Below are 27049 nucleotides of genomic sequence, written 5' to 3' on the forward strand. Positions count from 1 at the left end.
GTTGTATTTAATTTTACTAAAAAGGTTGTAAAATTGAATTTCAACACTATTTTTACAAAAGAATAAGCTTAACATATTTTATTGATTTGTAGAATTAAATATAAATAAGAATAAATGTGTTTGTAAATAAAACCATGTGGTTGACCATTTAAGAATAAGCTTAACATATTTTATTGATTTGTAGAATTAAATATGAATAAGAATAAATTTGTTTCTAAATAAAACCATGTGGTTGACCAATTAAATATGGGTCGGTTTTGAACTGATTAAAATTATTTATTTTATGTTGTATTTAATTAAGTTTTTAATAATTATCCTCTAATTTAAAACTAGACATTCGTCCAACTATATATTTAATTATTATTTTTTCACGGGTACCAGACATTTTTCTATATGATCAATTATTATTTTTCCACGGGTATCAGACGTTTTTCTAAACATTCCATTATTACTTTTTCACGGGTACCAGATATTTTTCTAAACATTCAATTATTATTTTTTCACGGGTACCAGACATTTTTCTATATATTGAATTTTTTTTCACGGGTACCACACATTTTTCTAAATATTCAATTATTATTTTTTCACTGATACTAGACATTTTTCTATACATTCAATTAATATTTTTTCACGAGTACCAGTTATTTTTCTAAACATTCAATTATTATTTTTTCACGGGTACCAAAATTTTCTATACATTCAATTATTATTTTTTTCACAGGTACTAAACATTTTTCTATACATTCAATTATTATTTTTTCACGGGTACCAGATATTTTTCTATACATTTAATTGTTATTTTTCACGGGTACCTGACTTTTTTCTATTAAAAAATGTACATCTGAAACAAATGCGCGTCCCGTATCAGAACCCGTGCGAACGCACGGGTTTGTTACTAGTTTTACAAAATTTCACTACATTTGCTTTGACCAACCGTAATAATAGGAAATATATTTTTTAACCTTTAAGTCTTTTATTTTAATATTCAATACTATTAGAATTTCAACTAGTTAAAAGAATATGGTATTTTTCTCAACAAAAAGTGTAAGATATTTGGTTAATCATATTTAAAATATTATTTAGTATTATAAAAAACACATTTTACCTTATATCGCACGGGTAAAAATTATTTAGTAGTGTAAAATTATAGTATAAATTGAGAGTTGTGTTTATGTATATTTAGCTGCACATTAAAAATAAGACTTTTGTGTCACAAATAATGACCATTGTTAATTAAAATAAAATATGTATTTTACTAATAATGTCCCGTGAAAAAAATAAAAATTTAGACGTTTGAAAATACAAATTGTGTTTCAAATAAAGGCAAATATTTATTAAAATAAAATAGATATTTTCTAGATAGTGGCATGTGAGAAAAAGAAAATATTTTGACTTTTGAAAATATAAATTTTGTGTGTGAAATAAAATATTAATTAAAATAAAATAGGTATTTTGTTGATAGTGACACGTGAGAAAAAGAGAAATTTAACTGACAATAGTTTATGAGAAAAAGAGAAATTTTGACATTTTAAAATAAGAATTTCGTATAAATTAAAAAAATATATTAATTAATATTTTTAATAATAATAAATAATGATTATATTTGTCGAAGAAACAAATTAAACGCCTACATTTTCCAACACTTAATTTTGTCAAAGCAAGTAATGTTTACCACATGTTATTTACCGCAAGTAATGTTACTGCACTATAATTCCTGCTAAACTGTTTGTGCAACCAAATACAAGTAAACCGAATGACATTAAACCATAGTTGGATCATAACAATGTTGTTTCAAATAAAATAGAAAAAGGTGAAAAAGACAACTTTAGTGTCCATCGAAAATATGCATACATCTACAAGTGAGGTTGACCTTTATTGAAAGTAGTCAAATAATCATGTACTTGCAAGATTTGAATATTATTTTTCTAGCTTAAAAATAGATGTAAAGGACAACCTCTACACTATGATGTATGCATGAATATCAACTGCATTAAATATTTGGATTTAACATTTGAAAGCATGGAAAAAGGATGTCCAATATTTAATATGTATATTACATCTATTATAATACAATATTTTTTTTAAACAAAAAGGATATCAATTTAAAAAGAGATCAAAATACACAGGGGGACCAAGCCAAGACCCCTTAACGACAAAGCCTTAGCCTAGGGGTACCCATCTTGTCTAACAAATACTCTTTCAGGATATCATGAGGAACGTAGTGGTACCAAGTGATAGAATTGCCTCTTAAACCCATACTAGCCAAATAATCGGCACAAAAATTGGCTTCTCTAAAATTATGTGTAATCATAAAATCTATACTAATAGTGAAAGCACGACACATAAGCCAACGAGTTCTGAATTTCCAAGGCACTAAGTTATGGTCTTTGAAGGCATCAACCACTAACACACAATCCGATTCAAGCCCAAAGTGAGTAAGGTTGAGGTCTTTGGTTTTTTCCAAAGCAATGATTGCAGCAAGAAATTCTGCATCCTTAAGGGCTTCACAACCAATATAAGCACTAAAACTCAAAATATGATTAGCACCGTGATCACGAAAAACACCGCCATAGGCCGAGTTCCACGGAGATCCCACGATAACACCATGAATATTGCATTTAACCCATCCAATGATCGGAGGGGACCAAACCACATGAACCGTAGATAGAGGTCTTCGCGGGTTGATGGTAATATCAAAAAACTTGAGCAGAGAGAAGTTAACAATATCAGAATTGGAACACCTATTACTGTTGTTGCCTATAACTTTTGCCATGTCGGTAATCCTAGAGATGCAAGATTTCCAATGAATAATAATGTCATTAAACCTTGACTTGTTTCTTGCATTCCAAACATTGTAGAACACACCAACAATGCAAGCATTAATAACTGCTTTAGCTTGGGCAAACCAGGATTGGTTAAGAGTTTTTCTGCAATCCTCAAGGCATTGAATATTAAAGTTTAACTGCAAAGTATTCTCCAACCAACGCCACAAATTTTTAATAAAAAAGAAATCAAAGAAGAGATGCTGAGAGGATTCAGTATCCACTTTACACAGGCTGCAAGTAGAAGGGAAAGAAAAGCCATGGAGATGAAGGTTTTCGTCTGTTGGGATTTTTTTATACATAAGGCGCCAAACCAGCAAGGAATGAGAAGGAGGGGAGTCACAATCCCAAGGGAAGCCCAACCAATCAGCAGAAGGACAGGGTTTAACAATATCATTGTATGCTTCCTTGATAGTTAGGAAACCAGTCTTGGAATTCTTCCAAACTAAAACATCAGGAACCTCCAAATCTGAAATACCAATGCTAGAGATATGATTGAGCAGAGTAGGGAAGACCATTTGAGTGTTACTACTAGTATTCCAACAATTATTATTCCACCAATCTCTAACAACAGAGTTAAGAGATTTGTGAAACCTATCAGGGATATTGTACCTAGTTACAAGAGGAACACCAAGCCAATTATCCAGCCAAAAGTTCATATTCTTTCCATTAACAATGATCCAGTTGCAGTTATCTAGCAAGTACTGATGAGCTTCTTTAATTCCAATCCAAATAGAAGATTTGATGGAGTACTTTATAACTCTGCCATTCCTTTTAACCCTTGCCTTGAGCAGATTACACCAACTGTGATTATTGTTCAAAAATTTCCAGCATAAGTGCATATTAGTAGCTGAGTTATAAGCTTTGAGGGAGATTATGCCCAAGCCTCCTTCATTGATTCTTTTGCAGCAAGTCTTCCATGCAACAGTCACAAGCATATTGGTATCTATGGTGCCACTCCAGATAAAATTTCTCATCCGGCCTTCAATCTTTTTGATTATGCTTCCAGGCCAAGTGTACCCAGACAAGCAGTGGATCATCATGCTGAAAATTGTGGCTTTAACCAGTTGAACCCTACCAGCCATGGATAGGACTTTGTCTTTCCAGGCTGCCAGCTTCAATCTTATGTTGTCAGCAGTCCTTTGAAAATAACACCTAAATGAATAAAAGGAGGATTAGCAATAGTGAAACCAATGATATTTGCTAAAGAAACATGTCTGGCAGTAGTCATTCCACCAACATATATTAAAGATTTAGAGAAGTTGCAAAACTGGCCAGAAGTGTTTCCATAATACTTAAGGAGATTAGTAATAGCATTGAGAGATTTGGAATCTCCTCTACAAAGTATCATTATGTCATCAGCAAACAAAGTGTGAGAATGAACAAAACATTATCTATTAGCCTTGATGAGATTGATTTGATTATTCTTGACAAGATTTGTTATTCCTCTACTTAAAACATCCTATGCAATACAGAAGAGCAGAGGGGATAAAGGATCCCCCTGTCTCACACCATTACTACACCTGAAGTATCCCACTTGCTTACCATTGAAACCTATAGAAAGATTTGCAGATTTCAGAATAGCATAGATCGAGTTACAGAAAGTAGCATTAAAACCAAAGCATTTCAAGGTTTGGATAATGAAGTTCCAATTTAAAGTATCAAAAGCTTTGGCAATGTCAATCTTCAAAGCCACATTACCACTAAAACTTTTGTTTTGGAGGATATTGATGGCCTCAGAAGTCAAACAAATACCATCCTTAATGCACCTACCAGACACAAAGCCCTTTTGCTCTTTAGATATAATATTAGGAAGGATGGAAGATAGCCTCTCAACCAGAATCTTAGATATAATTTTGAACTTGAAGTTTGCTAAAGCTATAGGCTTATATTGGCCAAGACAGCTAGCCTCTTTGGTTTTAGGAATGAGGACAAGGGTATTGGCATTATAATTAGGCATGATCCATCCCTGGGAAAAGAATTGAGTAACAACATTTATCCCATCCAACTTAATTATGTTCCAATAGGTGTGATAGAATATGCCTCCAAAGCCATTAGGGCCAGGGGCAGAGTTGGCATTAAGATTCTTAACAGCACCATGGATTTCATCAGCAGAAGGAATCAAAGTAAGCATAGCATTAGAGTTATCATTCAGTAAGTGAGGAACATTAGCATTTATCAAAATATTATCCTGCATTCTATGATTGTTATTAAACAGATTCTTAAAGTGACTTTCAATGTGGTCTTCCATAACAGCAAGGTCAGTAACCACATTGTCATCAATGACAAGGGAGGAAATAAGATTAGTCTTTCTCCTAATTTTAGCATAAGTATGGTATAATTTAGTGTTCCTGTCTCCATGCAAGGTCCAGTTAATCTTAGCTTTTTCCTTCCAATACTCCTCCTCCATATTAAGAGCAGTTTCCAAATCATGTTGAGCTTTGGCCTCCACCTCATGAAGGCTATCAGTGTAGCCTTGCAGGCTAATGCTAGATGGAATCTCTTTCAGATTTTGCTCAGCCTTACTAACATTAATATGCACATTACCAAAACAGGTTCTGTTCCAATCCTTAAGTCTAGATTTAATAATTTTCAACTTTTTTTCAAGGACAAACATGGGACAGCCAACCACATGAGTTTTCCAAGTATCTTCAATCACTTTCTTGCAATCCTCATTCTTGGTCCACATGCTAAGAAATTTGAATTGAGACTTAAAAGGGATCTCAGCAATGTTTCAGGAGAGTAAAATGGGGGTAGTGGTCAGATTTAATTTTAGGGAGAGTATGATACACAACATATCTACAAGCATCAAGCAAATCTAAATTACAAATGACTCTATGTAATCTTTTTTCAGTTCTATGTCTCCCTTTCCTACCATTGCACCAGGTGAAGGGATTACCCAAAGTGGGAAGATGGATGTAATGATTAGAGTGAGTCCAATTAAAAAAATTAGTAATAGGCTGTTTAGAAGGAGAATTATTACCTCTGTACTCATCTGCACTAATAACGGAGTTGAAATCTCCAATAAAAGACCAAGGAGTATTAGGAGTTACCTGACTTAACTTGTGCCAAAGGAGCCTTCTAGTAATGTAGTTAGTTGATGCATATATAACAGAAAAACCCAACAAAGTACCATTCAAAGTAGTAGAGAAGGAAATATATTGATCATCAATGTCAATTATAATTGGATCAAGATTAGTCTTAAATAAACACCAAATATTAGGAATTTTAGAAACCTTATTATTAAAAGCAAAAGGCTTAAGATCAAACCTGGCAAACCAAGTTTTAGGAAACTTTTCAAAACTCATCCATGGCTCAGCAATGAATACAAAGTCAGGGGAGTTTTTATGTATAAATTTTTTAAGAGCAATCCTTGAAGCATTGTTGGCAATGCCTCTAATGTTCCAATATAAACAATTCATAAGGTCATGTTGGTTTTACGAGACATAGGTCTAGTTTTCCTAAGAGCAAAGGTTTTCTTGTTCTTCCTCCTTTTAGAAGTCACCAACTGAAAATCCTTTTCTGGCAGTAAATCCATACCATTGTCATCTTCTTTGTCTTTCTCAGCCATATTATCCCAAAAGTCTTGGAGAAAATCAGTTATTTGTTTTTTGTGGACTTCATCTATTTGAGTTTCTGGAACATTGTCCACCATTTGGGTAGCATCAATATATTCAACTTCCGAGGTTCCTTCATCCTCTAAATCTGGACCTGTGACAAAATTCACCAAAATATTGTTATTTTCATTACCAACAGGTTGCAGCACAACTACCTCATCAGAATGTTTAGAGTTAGATACTCCCTCCTCATTTGCCTTGTTGGAAAGACTGTTATCTATATCCTTCTCACTTTGAGAATCAATTTCAGTAACTTTCTTCTTTTCTTTCTCTAAGTCCATTTTGTTTTGTTTCCGATCCGCCTATTTTGGTTGTCCCATCCCTTTTCTTTTGCAAGAATGGATTGAAGGCCCAATGCAAGAGCAAAAAGAACAGAACTCCGAGACTTTCTCATACTCTATGTCCACGAAAAAAGCAAACCCCACCCTTTCAACAAGGATTTTGTACAAGAATTCCTTATTGAGGTCCAAATCCACCAGCACTCTTACAAAGTGACCAAAAGGTCTCTCAAATGCTGATTTATTTGAAGCTGAATCAATACAAATCGTGGTCCCAATGCTACTAGCAAGAGAAAAAATAATCCTTGGTCTCCAGTACCCTGAGAAAGGCCATGGATTCTTATCCAAACTTGGGCAGAGGTTTATTTAAGGGTTGAAGGAACAAAATCTTTTGTCCATGGAAAGAGCTTAAGGACTCCTTGTAGAAGCGACCAAGCACTAACCGAGCGAACTCTTTGAACATCCTCCAAGGAAGAGAAGGAAAACTCAAAGAACCCCTTACCAAGGGAGGTAACTCCCCACTTTCCGATTGCCGGCCATAACTCCAAAAGCTTATTCCTTAGATTTACCACAGTTAGCGGAGTAGCTCCCTTTGACCAAACAAACCTACCATGAAGGTGATGCTTACAGACCTCCACCCCTAATTTGTATTCTTCTTCTGGTATTGTTATTGCCAGTCTATCCCCTTTCAAGCAAGGAGTGGGGAACTGGCTAAGAGGAATATCACACACATTATCTGAAACTACCGATGCGAAAGACTTCACCTGCTTTTTCGCATTAGGATTCAATGTGTTAACTGTACTTGTAGAAGACGATGGCAAACAGGCTTTAGGAAAGAGCATAGAAACGTCCATAATGAAGAAGATTAAGGTTAAAGAAGGAGAAAGAGAGTAAAACAGAATGCCACCGGAAAAACGATGAACTAGCCGTTATCAGTCATGTTTTCAAAGTACAATAGATAATACACAAAACTAAAGTTGCAGGAGGAAAGTGTGACTTACTACATCTGTTTCTTTGTCAGTCCATAGATACATTGTTCAAGCAATGTTTATCTGATGTGCTCCAGTGTTCAAGTCCTATTGTAAGCATGCGAATCCCAAAACCTATCAAATAATAATATCAGATCATATACAATAAAATAACTAAATATTAAATATGTTTGGGATTTTAAAATATATTCACAAAATATACAAGATAAATGAGAAGTGTGCAAAAAATTAGGTTAAAATGATTTGATTTTCTATTTTAAATAAATTACCCAAAGTTGGTTAAAAAGAAAAATAAACAAGTGGTAAAAAAAATAAGTTTTGGTCCTTGTAGGACTTGAACCCACGCCGTCAAGCTTACAAGTTAAAACCTTAGCCACTGAGCCAGGTGCTTGTGTTTGATCATTAGGCGCCTCCAACACATAATATATTAAGACATGTGCTAAATAGTTTAAATGAAAAATAAAACACCAAAAATGAAAAAGGGGGATTTGAACCCACGCCTTTGTATACTAAAGCCTTAAAACGCATGCTCTTACCATTGGATCACACGATGTAGTTAGTTTAACAAACACATATCATTTAAAATGAAATAAACTAAGTTCATGAAGTCATAAGACCAAATTCATCTCTAACCTCAATTTCTGGAAAATCCATCATCATCAAAACTCAACCATTATCAAATATAGAAACATGAAAGTTGTTCATTTTTTTCAACACGAGTCTAACCATGTATCATTCAGTAATTGATTTTAATTGTGGCTCTCTAATTTCCAAAAAAACGTGATGAACCCTATAACTTTGATTTAAAGTTAAATGATTAATATGCACAATCAATCTTTAATACCTTAGGGATTTCATTCAACACATCAAAACAAATAGTCTGGTATCAAGAAATGCAAAAATTGATGCTCAAATCATGGAGTTCAAAGTAGAGTTTCTTACCTCTGCAACTGGAAATTGAAAGTGGACTTAGTGCAGTTCTAGAAGTATTGAAATGATCCTCTTAGATTCCCTGAATCCCTAGGAAGCTTTTGAAACACCTAACTTAAACTGAAAGTACTCCAATTTCTCTGGCCAAGTCGAGTTGCAGTGATGAAAACGTGAGATATGGAGGTTTGGATTTATGTGTTTCAGTTGATTTTTAATGCATACAGAAGTATATATATATATATATATATATATATATATATATATATATATATATATATATATATATATATATATATATATATATATATATATATGCTAAATGGATGGTGTTTGGATGATTAACTTGCAAAGTGGTAGCAAGAAATGAGAGTTTCAAAGTTATGGACTTCAAAGCTCAAAAATGGAGAAATTTCACCAATTCTAATTTGAGAGAGTTTCATAGAAGTTTGAGGGTGATATCTCGTGTGTTTTAAAGCTTAGAAATGATCTCTATTTATAGAGAAAAATTAGGGCTTGAGTCAGATCACATGGAGTTTTAAGGTTTCATAACTTGTTTTTGAAGCAAAGTGGTGAACATGGTTCCAATGCATAGAACAAGCATGTTTGGAGTTATTGGATGCTTTAGGCATGTTTTGTCTAAGCCATTGGTGGAGTGTATGCAGAAGCAACAAGTTAGGAGCTCAAAACAAGTTAACTTTGTGATTAAAGCCTCTTTATGAAAATGGAAGTCAAGCCTTTATGCTTGGAATGAAATGAATTCTTGGACAATGCTTGAAACTCTTGGGTAATGGCTCAAAAGCAAGTGTAATCTTCTGATTAGAGGGTATTGAACAAGTTATAGGACCTGTATTTTATGATTAGATGTGTTTGAATTGGTTTTGCAGCTTAATTCATCTTGGTTGGTGATTTGAATTTCAAGAATGAGAGGCCAACTTCATGCCTTAAAAACTCTTAGCTCAAGAAGGCTATGGAGATGTGTTAGTACTTTTTGGAAAGATATTGCAACACTCTTCAACTCCCTTTTTTAGTGTTTCTTCAGATTCATCCCCCACCTTGGTGAAAAATGCCCAAAAAGTTGGAATAAAACTAGGTTTAAAACTCTTTGAAATTTTGCTAAGTGTTGGACAGATCTTCATGAGCCCATATCTCTCATATGGTGCATTTTTTATGAAACAGTTATATGTGAAAAAGTTGTAGTATGGATCAAGATCCACACATTTCATGTTTGAGGATTTTTCATATTCATCTTGGATTTTGAAGTTACTTGTGCATGAAGTTATGGCTAAAAGCTTGGATTTTGTTGACTTTTTATTCTTGATTGATTTTCCTTGATCAAATGACTTTAATAGTCATATATTCATGATTTTAATCTTCAAAAGTCCATGGTTGACCAAATTTCCCAAAAGTGAAAGGTAGTCTTGCACGGTTGACTTTTTCAAATGAATTGCATTCTTGTGGATTTTAATTGAATCAAGCTATTACTACCAAATAAATGATATGAGTGGATTTTAATGAAGAATTGGAGATCCTTGAATCAAGCTCCATACCAGAGATATTTTCCAAACTTTAAATTTCACTATTTTTATGGCAAATAGTTTCATTATCAATGTTTGAGTTTCACAAGATAACGATCAAGATATATAGTGGTGGTGATCGTGTTATTATTGGATGTAGATGGTTTCTTGTGGATTTATGTGTTAGCAATATCTTGAGCGTTGTTATGTTATGTATGTATAACATATATTGATGTAGTCAATAATTATACACTTGGTTCTATAAAAAACTGAGGGTAAAATTTATTTATTTATTTAATTAAAAAATAAAATAAAATAGGGATTGTCCTCTCCTTTTATAAAAGAACAGAGGTAATATTACTTGCAAAAAAATGGTGAATTGTGAAAAATTGAATGTAACATGTACTGTTTATATTTTCAACTTTTTTACCATTCACCATTTTCTTTGTGTGTTGCAATATTCAAACAAAGAACTATATTCAAAACAAAATTTTCAAGATCTTATTTTGTGAAACAACATTTCTTGCAATATATTACAATATGTTTAGGAATTAATTACACTGTAATATCCTAATATTATTTCAAGAGACTAAATATTAGGAAAAACTATTTAGTTAGAATGTAACTAAATGGCACTTCGGTAAATAAGGTCTAGTTGAGGGGTGTTTTGGTCTATGCACCTAATAATTAGACTTAAGGGGGTTGTTTGGCTGAATTCATTTTCTTGTCTTTGGAACAAAACAGAATTTGGGGAGTAGAAGAAGAAGAAAACGTGAAACAAGGAGAGAGGAAGAAGAGAACCCTTTGCCAACTTCATCACCAACCTTGCATGCATTCTTGATTCAACCATCTTCACATCTTCTTCTGATTTTCACAGCTTCTTCTTCAGCTTAGTCAGGTTAGTTTCATAGATAGAGACCTTGGGGTATTCTATGGGGTTCATGCCATGTTTGGGGGTTAAAGGGTTTTTGAGAGTAAATGTTCAGTGATCTTACAAATTGCATGTTTAACCCTCCATTCTAGTAATAATGAGTATATGCATGTTAACTATAGCTTATTATTTGATCATCAATGGCTGCATGTAGAAATATGGGGCTCGGGGACCCCAAATGCGTTTCTGCATTTTGCTGATTTTGCAGAGTTCGCTGTAGAGAATGATTCGCTGTAGAGAATGATTCGCTGTAGCGAACTGTGTAGCGAATAAACCTGGGAGTTGAATTGATTTATTCGCTTTAGCAAACTTTCATTCGCTGTAGCGAGTCGGGGCGTCGCTGGGAGTTTGCTGTAGCGAACTAACCTGAATTTGAGAAGGTATGCTTCTGTTTGAGTTTGCTGTAGCGAACAGAAGTTCGCTGTAGCGAACTAGTCTGATACAGAATTGATAATTCTCCCATATGAGTGCAGTTTCGCTTCGTATCAGAATCGAAGGCCTCTTACGACTTGTATGATATGTTAGTACATGTTTTAAGTGTATGAAACTATAATATGATCACCATCTTACTTGTATGCATGTATGTTTGAGAGATGCAATTGTTGATTGTGTTATGATGTGATCATTGTTATTCTCGTTCGTTCCGGCTGAATGATCGGAGACGCCTTGACTGTGTGGCTTGACTGTATTGTGGTATGCTTGAATCGGAGTGGGCCTAGGCTATTAGGGGGTAAATCGCATAGAACACTTAATACCGTTGCAATGTGCATGTGGAGATCTTCAAGGGCGTTTCTCCACTAGCCGTTAACACATTGGCATTCTCGGTATATTCTACACACCTGAGCTATCATTGCGATGTGTATGTGGAGGTCTTATAGGGCGTTTCTCCACTAGCCGTTAACACATCCGCGTGTTTGGTATGGTGGAGAGGTAATGCCATGTAGGCAATATTACCTTCGATTCACCTCTAGTGATGCCATGTAGGCACGATCACTAGGCTTTCGCCCGGTGGGCTCGTATTATCAAGATGGCGTATTTGCACTAGCCGTTAACACATCGGCGTATAGACAAAGATGGGGCTAGGCGCCACTTAGGCAACGTCGCGGCTGTAACTCATCTCGAATGGAATCCATTTAGGAAGTAAATCCGATTTGTCTTGCGGTGTGCATGTGCAAGTCTCTTGATGCGATGTACTGGTGTAACTCACCGAGGGTGTGGATTGCGTAGCCTAATGAGCGGGCTGTAACTTACTCATGGATTCCTCGTACACGGGTACGAGTTTGCATACGGTGGTTTTGACTATGTGATTATCTTTGTGGCCACATTGGATAGTTATGGGACTTCCAATGGTGGTGTACCTTGTTTGTACTTGTACCTAGCCGTGAGGTAACCCAGATTCTTGGTGGATCCGTAGATTGCATGTTCCTTGTAGAACCGAGTGAACCCGTAAGATAGGGAGACTCACTGAGATTTAGTAATCTCACCCCATTCCAATTATTCTTTTTACAGGTGGTTCGAGGCAGGATCGAGGCAAGGGTAAGATGATTTAGCTTTGAGTTGATGTTTCTTGGCGATGCATTCCGTCGTAGTCTATGATCTTTTGTGTCTCCATCTTTTGTACTATAGATATGTATTTGTACCAGTTGGAACTCATGTATTTTGGCCATGACAGTTTGGGCTTTTGTACTTGTATTTATACATTATCTATTCCGCTGCTTATGTTTATGATTTTCGAGTACCATTTTAATGCCATATACGTATATCCTAGGCAATGTATGTATGGGGCATTACATACACAATGTTGTTAACATGGAAAATAATAACAATGTTGTTAACAAGAATTAATATGTTGAGGAATTAATTACACAATGTTGTTAACTGACAACATATGAAGGTTATCCCAAAATATAATAATGGCCTTGCAAGAACTGGAAACAACAACAATAACATAAACATAACTATCTGAGATAGATTGCAATAGCTAAAAAATATGTTTTGTTCAAGGTTGGTGTTAGAGGAACAACATACAACACATAATCTTTAATATTTTATCTGTCTTGTAATTCATCCCAAAGAATAATGTATACGAGTTTGGAACGGTGATAAATGAGTTAGATTTAGGGTGAAACTTAATGAATGAGTATTTTTATAGTAAAATATTATTGTCTAAGCTTTCGGTTATTAAAGAAACCGAAGGAATAGATCATTTGATTTATAAATTTAAAAAAAAAGAAACCACTTTGAAGAAATAAAAACATAAATAGAATTTGCCAAGATTCAATGCATTTCATGAATTACTTTTCCCCTAAGTTATATTAATCAAAAACTGAGGTAATAGATGGTATTTAAAAAAAATTGTGTGTCGTGAAATTATACCTCTTTTTTTTTGGGCGAGGTGAAAGTGTTGGCATGAAATGTATTATTTGAAATAGTGATTACTATATATCAATCTATCATATGACACGTAAAATTATGATTAACAGTTGAAATTAAGGTATTAAATAGCAGTCGTGTTGCGATTGCTATAAGGCTTTCATAATTTTGGTCGGTAGAGATGTAACAGTAAATATGTTCTTTAACATAAAAATAAAGAACAAATGTATCAATAACAACACCTTCCTCCAAGATATTATTTTGTAGCATCCATTTTTGTTTTAACAAAATTTCATTTAAAACCATGATTGAAATGGAGAGAATAAGAAGAGATTCAGAGAACAGTGTATTATAATTTTTATTTTTCATAATTGTCTGAATGGGCAAAATATGAATTTTATTTATAAGATTACAATGATACTTATTTGAAATAAGTATTAGACAGCAGGGTAAGCAACATACGTTGCAATGTCACAATGACCTGAAGTTCCATCACCTTCTCTTAGCAACCTCATGTAGCCATTCTCACCCCATCCTGTACCCCATGAATTCTTAATCAACCAATATTTCTTTCCTTCACTTTCACCGTAACCAACTATAAGTAACGCATGGTTAATAAATTTTCCACATGGTCCAGTATATATTCCTTCTTTGTATGCATGAAATTCCTCACCGAATGCGATAAGAGCTCCTATCGGTTGTTGTGCCACAGCTTGCAGTAATTGTTCTTCATCATTGGTAGTTACAGATTTCCAATTACTTATTTGAGTTGTTGGTTGTATGTTCCCATTTATTTGGCAGTTTTTTTCCTGGTATGGATAATTAGTTTCTTTAACAATACCATGGTTTTGAATTATATATTCGAAGCTATAATGCATATGTTCATCGATGCAACCTCTGCTCTTGTAATCACAATCAACCAATTGTTGTTCTGATAATGAAATTAAATTGCCAGTTTTGATTTTGAAAATACTTTCTACAGCTGCCACCGCGGCAAAAGCACAACAACATCCTTCAACAAAAATTATATTGATTAAATTAATATTTTATCTTTTCTACAACACACAAAATCAATTTTCATACAAAATATCCTTTGCTTTTGGAATTCTAAGAATATTTTTTTTATGAATGGTTTGATTTATGTTTTAGAAATGTAACTGTTGTGAAAAACGATACCAATAACAAAATAGAATAGGGAATTAGGGAGGAGAAGAAGAACACAAGAATTGGTTATAACTGTTATTCTTTTACTTTCTCTTAAAACAAGATTACAAGTTTACAAAAATAACAAATATCCTCTCTCACCCTAAATTAGGATTTGCAGCTTAGCAATGATGAGAGACTAGTATGCTATTTATAATAAAACCTAACATACTAACTAATGGGCTTTTTCAGCAAGGCCCATTACACAAGCCAACTTAATAAACAAGCTAACTTAACAAATTAGGGTTTAAACACTAAACCTAATTTAACATGCTAATAACCCTAGCATCTTTGACACAAGCATGTGAACAACCTTCGACTTCATGCTTAATCCTGTCGAACCAAGAAGCTACCCTTTGACCATACTAGAGTTCGATCCAATGTCTCACAAATCTCCACCTTGGATCAAACTCTACATCATCAAGGGAACAAACTAGCTTTCTTCATGCAGCTTTATCAACTACATACAGTGGAAAAACTTGCAACTCGGCAATGTCTTGGTGATCATATCAGCGCATTGTCTTCTGTAACACCCTTCTAAACCCCCGCGGAAAATTTAACAAAAATCAGAGTAAACATGAAAAAGGGTATTACAACTCCAATAAAATAAGCAAATATTCATGTCATGCCGTAAAGGAACGATAAAACAAAATTTATTCTAAAACAAAAATTATTCAGATATCATGTTAACACAGGGAATATTCTTAACAACTGAATAATTAAACATCCAGAGTCGGAGACTCATGATCCAACCATAAACCATAAACAAAACAAGGATTTATCAACCAATCCCAGAATAACATTCACAGTGTTACACGACCAGAGCATGACACAGACCCAACTGACTCTAACGAACTACTTGACGAGCTAATCCTCACCAAGTACACAAGCTACTCCTCAATCTGAAAAATAACAACAGTAAGGGTGAGTTTCATTCGCATTAACAAATGTTATAGGAATATAAACAATACAATTTCATTCATACATTATTCACCCAAATTCAATTATATTCAGATAGTATAGCAACATTCATCAATTACAGTCATTCATACCAAAATACACACAAATTGTAACATTGGACAACTTCCATTCATGTCACAATTATACACAACACCTAATGCAATGCAACTAAATGCATGTGGTACCAATCATCGGATAACCCATCTCACCGATCCACCACCATAAAGATTCGGCTACTTCTCTCACCAATTCCACACAATGGGAATTAGCTACCGCTGTCCCACCACCATAAGGGATAAAGCCCACAACATTATTATGAAATGCATGCATCACATACCGCATGCTAATCATCAATACCAAATAACCGAACAATCATAATAATCAACTAATGCAACAACAATAGCCACACAATAGTTATGCTATTTTTCAACCAACTCAAATATACATTTTACATCAGCAACACATGTATATTAATCATCAATCACAACCAAGACGAGTTAATAGCCAAAACATTCATCAGTGCAGTTGTATGCATAAACCACCACAACTAATTAAATCAAGCATTTTTAAAATAAAATCGAGTCACAACTCAAAACACTATTTTATTTCGTAAATCGCTTAATTAGCTTCACGGTGGTCGAAACGGCACGTCAAACGGACTAACAGTTAAAAAGTTATGCATCGTGAAACTTAAAAAAAAAAATCTCAAACATCAACAGCACGTGGCGCCAACTTGGTTCGCGGCGCGAACTGAGCGTTCCAAAAATCCTTGGCTCTCTGCCAAGCTATTCGCGGCGCAAACACCTGTACGCGACGCGAAACGAGAAAAAGGTTACGCCTTCGCGGCGCCAACACAGGTACGCGACGCGACCTGTGAGTATCACAACATCCTGGCATTCTGCCCACCTGTTCGCGGCGCCAACCCTATGCACGCGGCGCGAACTTGCGATTTCAGAAACCCCAACCTGCAGAAAACAGCATTCAATGCATCCCGAATGCTCTCCAAATCATACCAGTACGAATTTCAGAAATTGAACCACACATACAACACAATTTGCACATTTACACATACTTCTAATCATGCTTAACATCATTATTCAACACCAATCATCATTCACAACATAAATCGAACCAAAGTTCTATAAACCCCAAAACCCCAAACCCGACATACAATCCAATTCAGAATCCTAACATACAAACTCTATTGAATATTCATACAACCCATAATAGAGGTTAATAAGAAGAATCCCCCTTACCTCGATGTCGAATTCTTGGATGCCCTTGCTCTTCACTCTTGCTCTTCTCCCAATTTCACGTTCAGCTCTTTTCCTCACCCTTTTGGTTCTCCTTTCACAAAATCTTCCTCTTTTCTATTTTATGAAAATACAACCTTACTTTAGAAAAAGGCTTTGCAACTGACACACTGTCGCGGGCGAAAAATCGTTTTGCTTTTTTTGTGGGATGAGACACCTGATGCCTTCTTTGGGCTCGAGTGCTCAAAAAAAATGATTTTTCTTTTGTACCGACCAAACTTTTTATTGTTTCCAAAGGAGGAAAAGGAAAAAAGCTGCAATAACCTAAAAGTGGGGGAGAGATCTTTGGGTAAGAGGGTTGGTTATACGAAGGGAAGGTATTAGCACCCAACGTATCTATAGTACTCTATAGGTTTCTTTGCTTTGTTTTTCATTCCATGTTATTGAGAGGTTCTTGTGAAATGGGTGGGACCTAAGGTGTTTGTTTGATTATGCTCGCAAAGATCATCGCGATCCTCTGCATACATATCCCTTAGAGGGAATCAGAGCATCTGTAGCTCGGGGTCTACGGGTGCTAAGGTTTGAGTGGTTTTTTTTGTTTTGTTTTGCTCGCCAAGGATACGACCTTGTGCCTACGTATTCTCAAAGGGATGTTGAGAAAGTCAGAGCAATCGTAGTTCCCACTTATGCTAGTGGAAGCGAAGGAAAAGAGACAAATGTCATCTAAATGTTCGATGTATCTAATCTATATCATCACATACATCTGTTTGATTTTTGTTTGAAAATCTTTTCATTATAAGCCCGGGGCCATGCCACTTAGGGTGCTTAGAATGATAAAGATGTTTTTGTTTGTTTAACCAGCCTTGTGGCAAAAACTTTCAATGAAGTCAGCCTTGTGACAAAAAGTTTTGATTAATCAGCCAGCCTCGTGGCAAAAGTTTCAATGAAGTCAGCCTTGTGACAAAAACTTTGATTAATCATCCAGTACGGTGGTAAAACGGTTTGATTGATTAGCCAGCCTTGTGGCAAAAAAAGAAATTTGATTGATTAGCCAGCCTTGTGGCAAAAAGTTTGATTGATTGATTGTTTGTGATGATATATAAGAGATACTCCTATCATAGAGATGATAAATGTCTAATCTCCTAGGGTATTTGATTTGGATATTGGGGATGCTTATAAGAAGCCCGTGGGTCCTTGTACGAAGCCCAAGAGGAGGCTATCCGAGGGTCCTTGCATTGTAAGCCCAAGAGGAGGCTATGGGAGGGACAATCCAGGGTCCTTGCATTGTAAGCCCAAGAGGAGGCTATGGGAGGGTCACTCGTTTGTACAAAGCCCAAGGGGAGGCATGGTATAGTTGGTCTGAGCTCTTAGAGCGATTTCACCGGGAAACCATACTCTATGTCCTAACCTAAACTAGTGGAGATTCTTTGCACGAAGCCCAATAGGAGGCTATGGGGAACCTAGTGTTATACTAAGTTGAACAAGCATATATAACACAATCACAAGTATGAACAGGTACGAACAAATATGAACAAGTACATGAACAGATATGAACAGTTATACATATATGACAAAGTGTGTATATAATGGAGTTTATGAAGGAAATATACCTGTAAGCATGATCCATTTGTATACACGGGGGCTCGGGACTCATACTCGAGGAGAAGTCCACTTGAATTTATTCAAAGCTATGTAAACAGGTATTCACAAAGGGCTTGGGACTTATACCTACATGGAGGCCCATGGTATTTTTGGGAAGATTTAAAGAAACCTTCATTTTTGGTTTGTTATTCAAAGTTAAAAAAACAGATTGAGATATGTACAAAAATGTATGTGTACAATGAAATACCTAATTTCATGTACAGGAATGGGTATGTACAAAAGGGCTTGGGACTTATACCTACATGGAGGCCCGTGGTATATTTTTGAAAAGTTTTGTTTCTTTGGAGTTTTGTTGTTTTGAAAATGATTTGAAAATTGTTTGAAAAGATTTTATTTTGAAGAAGTTTTATTGTTTTGAAAAAAAACTGTACAAAAAGAAAAGAAATGGGACTTACACTCTCTAATATTCGAGAGGCCCCTGTTTTATTTTCATAAAACAGGGTGGATGGTTTTGAAAATGATTTGAATGTTTTTGAAAGTGAATTGATTACTGTTGTGAAAACAGTTGATTGAGTTTTAGGCTTACCTCGAAGAATGAGAAAATTGGATTTCTGAGCTTGAGGTGTTACCTTGATCTTCAAGTGATATGCTTGAAATAAATTATTTCATGATCATCCTCTGTAGCAAATGGAAGACAGAAAAATAGACAAAGCCAGAAGACGACAAAGAAACAGATCTCGAAACCTTAAATGAATTGTAATTATTCAAGTGATCTGCAATAGTAATCAAAAATCAGAACATGAAAATTCAAATGATTAATTACACGAAGGTTATATAATGATATCAAATTCAAAAGAAAATAATCTAAGAGAAGATATTTTTTTTGTGTTTTTTTGAATGGAATTAAGTTAATTAATAAGATAATTAAACAAATAATTATTCAAATAATTAAACTTAACAAGAAAAATAATTCTTTTTTATGTCACAAATTAGATTATACAAGTATAAATCTAAATATAAAAAGAAAATATTTTTTGGAGTTTTTGATTGGTTGATATTAATTAATAGCAAATATTCACACAATTACTAATTAATTAACAAAATAAATTAATTATGAAGAAAAATAAAATATTTTCATGTCAAAAAATAATTAAATATTTTATCAACCAAAAAGTGAAATTAAAATGATTTTTGGATTTTTGAAAGTATTTTTAATTAATTATGCAAAGAAAAACAAATTAATTAAGAAAAATATTAATATATGATCCTGTGTGGCAAAGTTGATGGTCTATGGTGGACTGGCGCTTTTAGGAGCGTTGGATGAAAGTTGAAATGAGATCTGATGGCTGCAAGCGTGAGAGCACGTGGTATGTACGTGGGACCAAACACATGGGATCCGTTCAGTCTTCAAACAAAAAAATGCGCGCTTCATTTTGAATTCAGCCAATGGCAAGGTGACACGCCATCATCCCCAACCTTCGGCCGTCGTTTTAGATGGACCTTTACCCACGGTTGAACATCCATAGCCATAGCACCTGAAATTTCAAAAACGCAAAATAACAACAATAAATCCAATACAGGGCCAGGGTACGACTTGGTTTTGCTCTCTGAATCCAATGGTGATCTCCTTTTGGGCCAATTTCACCTGTAGCAAAAAGACCTAAAACGAAACCCTAAAAAAACCAAAATGGCATATCTCTGTCCTCGTGACTAAACACAAATTAAACCACCCAGAAACGTTCCATGCATCATAACAAACATAAATATGCAATTGAAATGGATTAAAAACGTGTATAAAAGCAAAATCGAAGTTGAGTTAGAGGTGTGTAAACCGTGAGTTTTGAACGATTGTTCTTGAGGTTTTGATGCTTGGAATTGATCTGGTTAGCTTCAGGAATGTTCAAGGATCATGTTGATGCTTTTAAACTTGCTTGAAACCTCCTGAATCATTCTACAGACCTCCACCTGTTTTGACTCCAAACTGAAAACGGCCATGGTGTTTCTCCACATCCAGAAGTGTTCCAGATGTTTGGATCACTTCTAATTGATGTATGGAAGGTGTTTGAAGTGGTAGATTTGGACAAGCTCGGGTAAATTTCAAGTTTGGAAGTTTTGGCTCAAACTTTGCAAGTATGGATTTTTTGTGAGCAAACTGACTTTGGCTTGATTTTATGGTGGTTTAAAGTGATGAGCAACTTCTAAATGATGTTTAGAAGATGTTTGAATGACACCTTTGGTTAGAACTTGAAAGATTCGCAATTTGAGATTCTAACCTCTTTGAAAAAACTATGAAACTTGTGAATGAAGAAAGAATGAGAAAACAAGTTCTTGGACAAGTTTTGGTGTCCTTTGGAATGTGATTTTCTTCTCTATTTATAGGCCACGAAATTTGATCACAAGCCTTGGCAAGTTGAGATTGCAATGATGGTTTTTGGCTTAAGAGATAAAAGAGAATATTTTCATTAAATGTATTTGGTTGAAAATGTTAACCATGGTTAAAAATCTCACATGCTTCTTATCTCTTTCCAATGCTATCTCAAGAAGTAAATATCTTTCACTCATTGCTTTTTTGTCATTTCTTGCATCATACTCCAAAAAGTGTTCAAACTTTGTGAGAAAATGGCTTATAATTCAAGCATAAGGACCTCTAATGACAAAATTCAAAACCATAGCTTCACTTCATAATTTTTCATGCTCTTGGACATTTTGGAAAGCTCATGTTACACACTTCAAAACCCTAGTTGAAAGTTTCTTCAAGATCTTTAAGGAAGTGGGTGAAAAAGATCCATGAACTTTGAGAAAAATGAAGTTTCAAGTGAAATTTTCCAAAGATGCCAACTTTGAAGCTCCATATCTCTTAAATGGTTGATCTTATGGAAAAAATTTATATGTGTCAAAGTTGTTTATTGGATCAAAATCTACAACTTTCATGTTGGAAGTTTTTTTCAGTTTGTATGTGAAATTTTGAGAAATTCTCTTCCAAAGTTTGGAAAAAACCATTGAAAAACACTTAGAAAATTTTCTAAGTATGAAAGTCAAACTTTTGACTTTTTGATTCTTGATTGATTTTCTTGATTTTTCTTGATCAAATGACTTCATATATCATATATTGATGATTCAAAACTTCAAAAGTCATGGTTGACCAAAATTCCCCAAAAGTCAATGGTGATCTTGTACAGTTGACTTTTTCAGACGAATCGCGTTTCTGGAGATTTCAAATGAAACAGGCTATCCTCACCATATGAATGGTATGAATGGATCATATTGAAGCATTAGAGGATATTGAGCCATGGTTTGAGTTGTGGCACCATGTCCTGATTAAAAAGGCAGTTGTTCAGTGAATTAGGTCAAAAACCCTAATTGTCGACCTGATGAAATTGATGACTGTGGATCTTGAATTGAGATGTAATTCCCATTGGATGTTGTCATAGGGATTATTTGAAGATGATTTAAGCTTTTGATTGACTTCCTGGGGATTTTTAGGGTTTCCCAAATGTGATCCCTGATTTCAGTCCCTGATAGTTCAAAACCCTAATCTGAGGATTTGTCTGATCAATCTTTGTGTAGGAGATGTTCTGAGTCAATGGATTAGGTCAAAATACTGCACTTGAGGTCTTGATATCATGTCCCAAGCCATTAGGTCAAATTCTGAGCAAAAGTCAGGAGTGTGCTGTCTTCAGTCAAAACCCTAATTCAGTCGATTCAAAGCTGTTGAGCTTGTTGAAATGAATCTCTGAGGACCAAATGTTGATTGTTGATGAAGATGATTCATTTGAGATGAAGGGAGAACAAAACCCTAATTGATTTGTTACTTGTACTGATGAGTGATTTCCAGATTAAACCCTGCTGAGTCACAAGTAGCAAACACAAACTATGCAATTTGTTAGAGATGCAAATGATGCATATGCAAATGATATGAGGTGGTATCTTAGGTCAAAAATTGGGGTATGACACACACCCCCCAATTGCTACTTGCGACACTGGTCCATTAGCCTTATTAATCCATATTTCTCAAATAATTCAATTAATTCTATTATTTAATAAAAATTAATTAAATTAAATAAAGAATTTTATGGGGTGTTACAACCCTCCCCCACTAGAAAAGTTTTCGTCCTCGAAAACATACCTTAGGCAAAGAGTTCCGGGTAGGAGTCCTTCATCTGGCTCTCCAATTCCCCTGTAACATTTCCACCGGCTGGTCCTCCCCAAGCTACTCTGACCAACGCTATCTCCTTGCCACGCAATTGTTTCACCTTCCGATCTTCAATTCTCATAGGTAAAGCTTCAACTGTCAGATTATCCTTTACCTGTACATCATCCACTTGGATCACATGCGACGGATCAACAATGTATTTCCTCAACTACGACACATGGAATACATCATGCAGATTTGCAAGCGTCGGTGGCAACGCAATGCGATACGCCACATCTCCTACTCTTTCTGAAATCTGAAACGGACCAATAAAACGAGGAGTCAACTTCCTTGACTTTAGAGCTCGTCCGATACCAGTCATAGGAGTAACTCGCATAAACACGTGATCTCCTTCTTGAAATTCGAGTGTTCTCCGCCTCTTGTCATGATAACTCTTCTGACGACTTTGAGAAGCCTTCATCTTCTCCTGAATCATCTTAATCTTTTCCGTCGTTTCTTGAACAATCTCTGGTCCAATCACCGCACTTTCTCCAGATTCATACCAACATAAAGGCGTCCTACACCTCCGACCATACAAAGCTTCAAACGGAGCCATACCAATACTCGAGTGAAAGATATTATTGTAGGTAAATTCGATCAAGGGTAGATAACTATTCCAAGTACCACCTTTTTCTAACACACAAGCACGTAACAAATCTTCTAGCGATTGAATAGTTCTTTCTGTCTGTCCATCCGTCTGGGGATGATAAGCAGAACTCAATCTCAGCTTAGTACCCAAAGCCTTCTGCAACCCTTCCCAAAATTTGGATGTAAGCCTTGGATCTCTATCTGACACGATACTCGAAGGAATACCATGTAAACTCACTATCTTCTCAATGTACAATTGAGCAAGTCTCTCCATAGGGTAATCCATTCTCATTGGTATGAAATGAGCAGACTTTGTCAACCTATCTACAATAACCCAAATGGCTTCATAGTTCTTCACCATCTTTGGCAAACCAGAAACAAAATCCATAGATATACTATCCCACTTCCATTCCGGAATAAATAACGGTTGCATAGCTCCATATGGTTTCTGATGCTCAATCTTCGACTTCTGGCAAGTCAAACAAGCATAGACAAATTCAGCTATTTCCTTTTTCATTCCAGGCCACCAAAACAGCTTCTTTAAATCATGATACATCTTGGTAGCACCAGGATGAATACTCAATCTACTCCGGTGTCCTTCTTCGAGAATACTCTTCCTCAATTCGGAAACATTAGGAACACAAACACGATTACCAAACCTTATAATACCATTCTCGTCGATTCTGAATTCACTTCCCTTGCCTTGGTTAACCAGAGTCAACTTATCCACCAACTCTACATCAGCTTTCTGACCTTCTCGAATCTCTTCCAGAATACCACTAGTCAGTTTTAGCATACCCAACTTAACACTGACAGGAGTGTCTTCACATACTAAACTCAAATCTCTGAATTGTTCAATTAAATCCAATTCTCTTACCATAAGCATAGACATATGCAAGGACTTCCTACTTAAAGCATCGGCAACCACGTTTGCTTTACCCGGATGGTAATTTAGCCCAAAATCATAATCCTTAAGGAACTCTAACCACCTTCTTTGCCTCATATTCAGCTCTTTTTGATCAAAGAGATACTTCAGGCTCTTGTGATCACTAAACACTTCAAACCTCGAACCATACAGATAATGTCTCCACAATTTCAATACAAATACCATTACTGCCAACTCTAAGTCATGAGTTGGATAGTTTCTCTCATGCACTTTGAGTTGTCTCGACGCATAAGCGACTACCTATTGATTCTGCATTAGTACACCTCCCAATCCCAACAACGAAGCATCACAATACACAACAAAAGATTCCGCCGGATTCGGCAAAATCAAGATCGGTGCACCAGTCAACCTCTCCTTCAACTCCTGGAATCCTTCTTCACATTTCGAATCCCAGATGAATGCTTGACCCTTCCTAGTCAACTTAGTTAACGGCAACGCTAACTTCGAAAAACCTTCAATGAACTTTCTATAGTAACCCGTAAGACCAAGGAAACTACGGATTTCGGAAACTGACTTCGGAGCTTCCCATTGAGAAACTGCTTCTACTTTCGTTGGGTCAACGGCAATACCATCTTTAGAAATTAAGTGCCCAAGAAAGCTTACTTCACTTAGCCAGAACTCACACTTTGACAGTTTCGCATAAAGTTTCTTTTCCTTCAGTAGTTCTAATACCACCCTTAAATGCTCTGTATGTTCTTCTTCACTCTTAGAATATATCATAATATCATCGATAAATACCACCACAAACTGATCCAGGTAAGGATGGAATATCCTATTCATATACTCCATGAAAACACCTGGTGCATTAGTCACTCCAAATGGCATCACTGTATACTCGTAATGACCATACCTTGTTCTAAATGCCGTTTTCTGAATATCGTCCGTCTTCACCCGAATCTGATGATATCCCGACCTTAAGTCAATTTTGCTGAACACACTTGCACCAACTAACTGATCCATCAAATCATCAATCCTCGGTAATGGATACCGATTCTTGATAGTAACTTTATTCAGCTGTCTATAATCCACACAGAATCTCATAGAGCCTTCTTTCTTCTTTACCAACAACACCGGCGCACCCCACGGCGACACACTAGGACGGATGAATTCTTTTTCCAGTAACTCTTCTAGCTGACTCTTCAGCTCCGCTAATTCAGATGCCGACATACGATACGGTGCCATTGACACAGGACTAGTTCTAGGAACTAACTCAATAGCAAATTCTACCTCCCTCTCTGGCGGTAACTCTCTTACATCTTCTGGAAAGACTTCTGGAAATTCACATACTACCGGTAAATCACTGCTCACCGCTTTCTTCTTTACTTCCATAGGTGCAATCAACATAAACACGGCAGCCCCGTCCTTCATTGCTTCATCCACTTGTCTAGCAGTCATTGCTAAACTCTCGACACCGACATCTTCCGGAAAAATAACCGTCTTCGTGAAACAGTTGATATGAACCCGATTAAATTGCAACCAATTCATACCCAGGATGACATCAAGTTGTTCCAACGAAATGCACACTAAATCCATTCCGAACTCTCTACCAAAAATATCAATTGGACAGTTCAAACAAGCAAACGAAGTAGTCACTGAACCCGACGCAGGAGTGTCAATGATCATACTTCCATGAATATCGGATATTTCCAAGTTCAGACGTTTAGCACATTCTGTCATACCCCAAAATTTGCCTTCCATATTCCATTCACAATGATTCAAAATTCAAGATTCGATTCCCAAGTTTTGCTCAAACAATCCCAAGATCCACAGTCAACTGATTCAAACCTAAAAGTCAACCATAATCAGAGTATAGTCAAAGCCTCCCAATTTTGGTCAACATCAAGTATGTGAAGTATAACCATCATTTGAGCAAGGATTGATCATGATTCCATTAATAGAAACTCAGAGATGAACAAATACAAAAAGGTTCAAATTAGGGTTTCTTAGGAGAAAGTCAACCCAACTTTGACTGGGCATAACTTTCACATGGAACATCAAAAATTCCCCACTCAAAGCCTATTTTGAAGGAAATTGGATTCTCTACAACTTTGTGTCTCACAAGCCAAGGCTATAAGTGCTTCATTTAAGAGATACAAGGCAAAAGATTACAGGTCATTTTCAGGCGTCCCTCAAAAGCAGTTTTTTCCCAAAGAGGATATGATCAAGATAAAAGCTTCAAATGAAAAATATGTTCCAAAGTAGCTTGTAGAGGACCTCTTGAGGTTTCTAAAAAGTATTAGAACCCTCTCATAGCTTGAAAATTGGGTGAGATATGCTTGATCAAAGTTGGGTGATTTTTGAGGACCAAATATGAAAAAGGAGGTTCAAGTTGAGAAAATTTGCAAATGGGCCCATGGTTTTTTGTTACACTCTTGGTCCACAAGACATTAGCATGCCCAAAATTATTTTCCACGAAATTTAACATTATATTTGATTTAATATGATTTTTTATTTCATTTTAATGATTTAATTAACATAAAATCAAATATTTTGATGGAAAATAAATTTTTAAGTATTTCCAATCACAATTAATGTCTAAAATATATTTAATTTCGTGCATACATGGATTGGAAAGATTTGATACAATATTGATCAAAAATGGTAGCTTGCTATTCAAGAAAGAAATCAAATTTCTCAAATATGGCAAAATTTGATTCAATAATCCTTGGGCTCTCTTTTTTAACCTAATTCATTCCAGTATAAGTATCAAACACAAGGGACCAGATTAGGGGTCGAAATTCTGTTCAAAGGCACACACTTAAGAACAAATTTTCTTCAAAAAAATTGAGATTCAGATCAAGAGATTGAGGAGTATTCAAGAGGTTTTGAAGATTGCTACGCGTTCCTTGGG

The 27049-nt window shown here is 35.5% G+C and overlaps 2 protein-coding genes across 2 annotated transcripts in view; both read right to left on the reverse strand.

Moving 5' to 3' along the window:
• Positions 1 to 3945: 3945 nt before the first annotated feature.
• LOC131595780 (uncharacterized) lies at positions 3946 to 5511 on the reverse strand. Its single transcript, XM_058868251.1, has 2 exons — positions 4346 to 5511; positions 3946 to 4159 (listed from the first exon to the last, which is right to left on the reverse strand). The coding sequence occupies exons 1-2, from the start codon at positions 5509 to 5511 to the stop codon at positions 3946 to 3948; spliced, it is 1380 nt and encodes a 459-aa protein (XP_058724234.1).
• An 8380-nt stretch (positions 5512 to 13891) lies between these two features.
• The window catches only part of LOC131595789 (senescence-specific cysteine protease SAG12-like), a 40696-nt gene continuing 27538 nt past the window's right edge, over positions 13892 to 27049 (reverse strand). Inside the window, exons 2-3 of the mRNA XM_058868263.1 lie at positions 14429 to 14466; positions 13892 to 14242 (exon numbers count right to left, since the gene is read on the reverse strand). Of these exons, the coding sequence (XP_058724246.1) occupies positions 13892 to 14242; positions 14429 to 14466 (389 nt within the window). The remainder of the gene's footprint in view (positions 14243 to 14428; positions 14467 to 27049) is intronic.

This window comes from Vicia villosa, linkage group LG1, assembly GCF_029867415.1.
Source record: "Vicia villosa cultivar HV-30 ecotype Madison, WI linkage group LG1, Vvil1.0, whole genome shotgun sequence".
Lineage (NCBI taxonomy): Eukaryota > Viridiplantae > Streptophyta > Magnoliopsida > Fabales > Fabaceae > Vicia > Vicia villosa.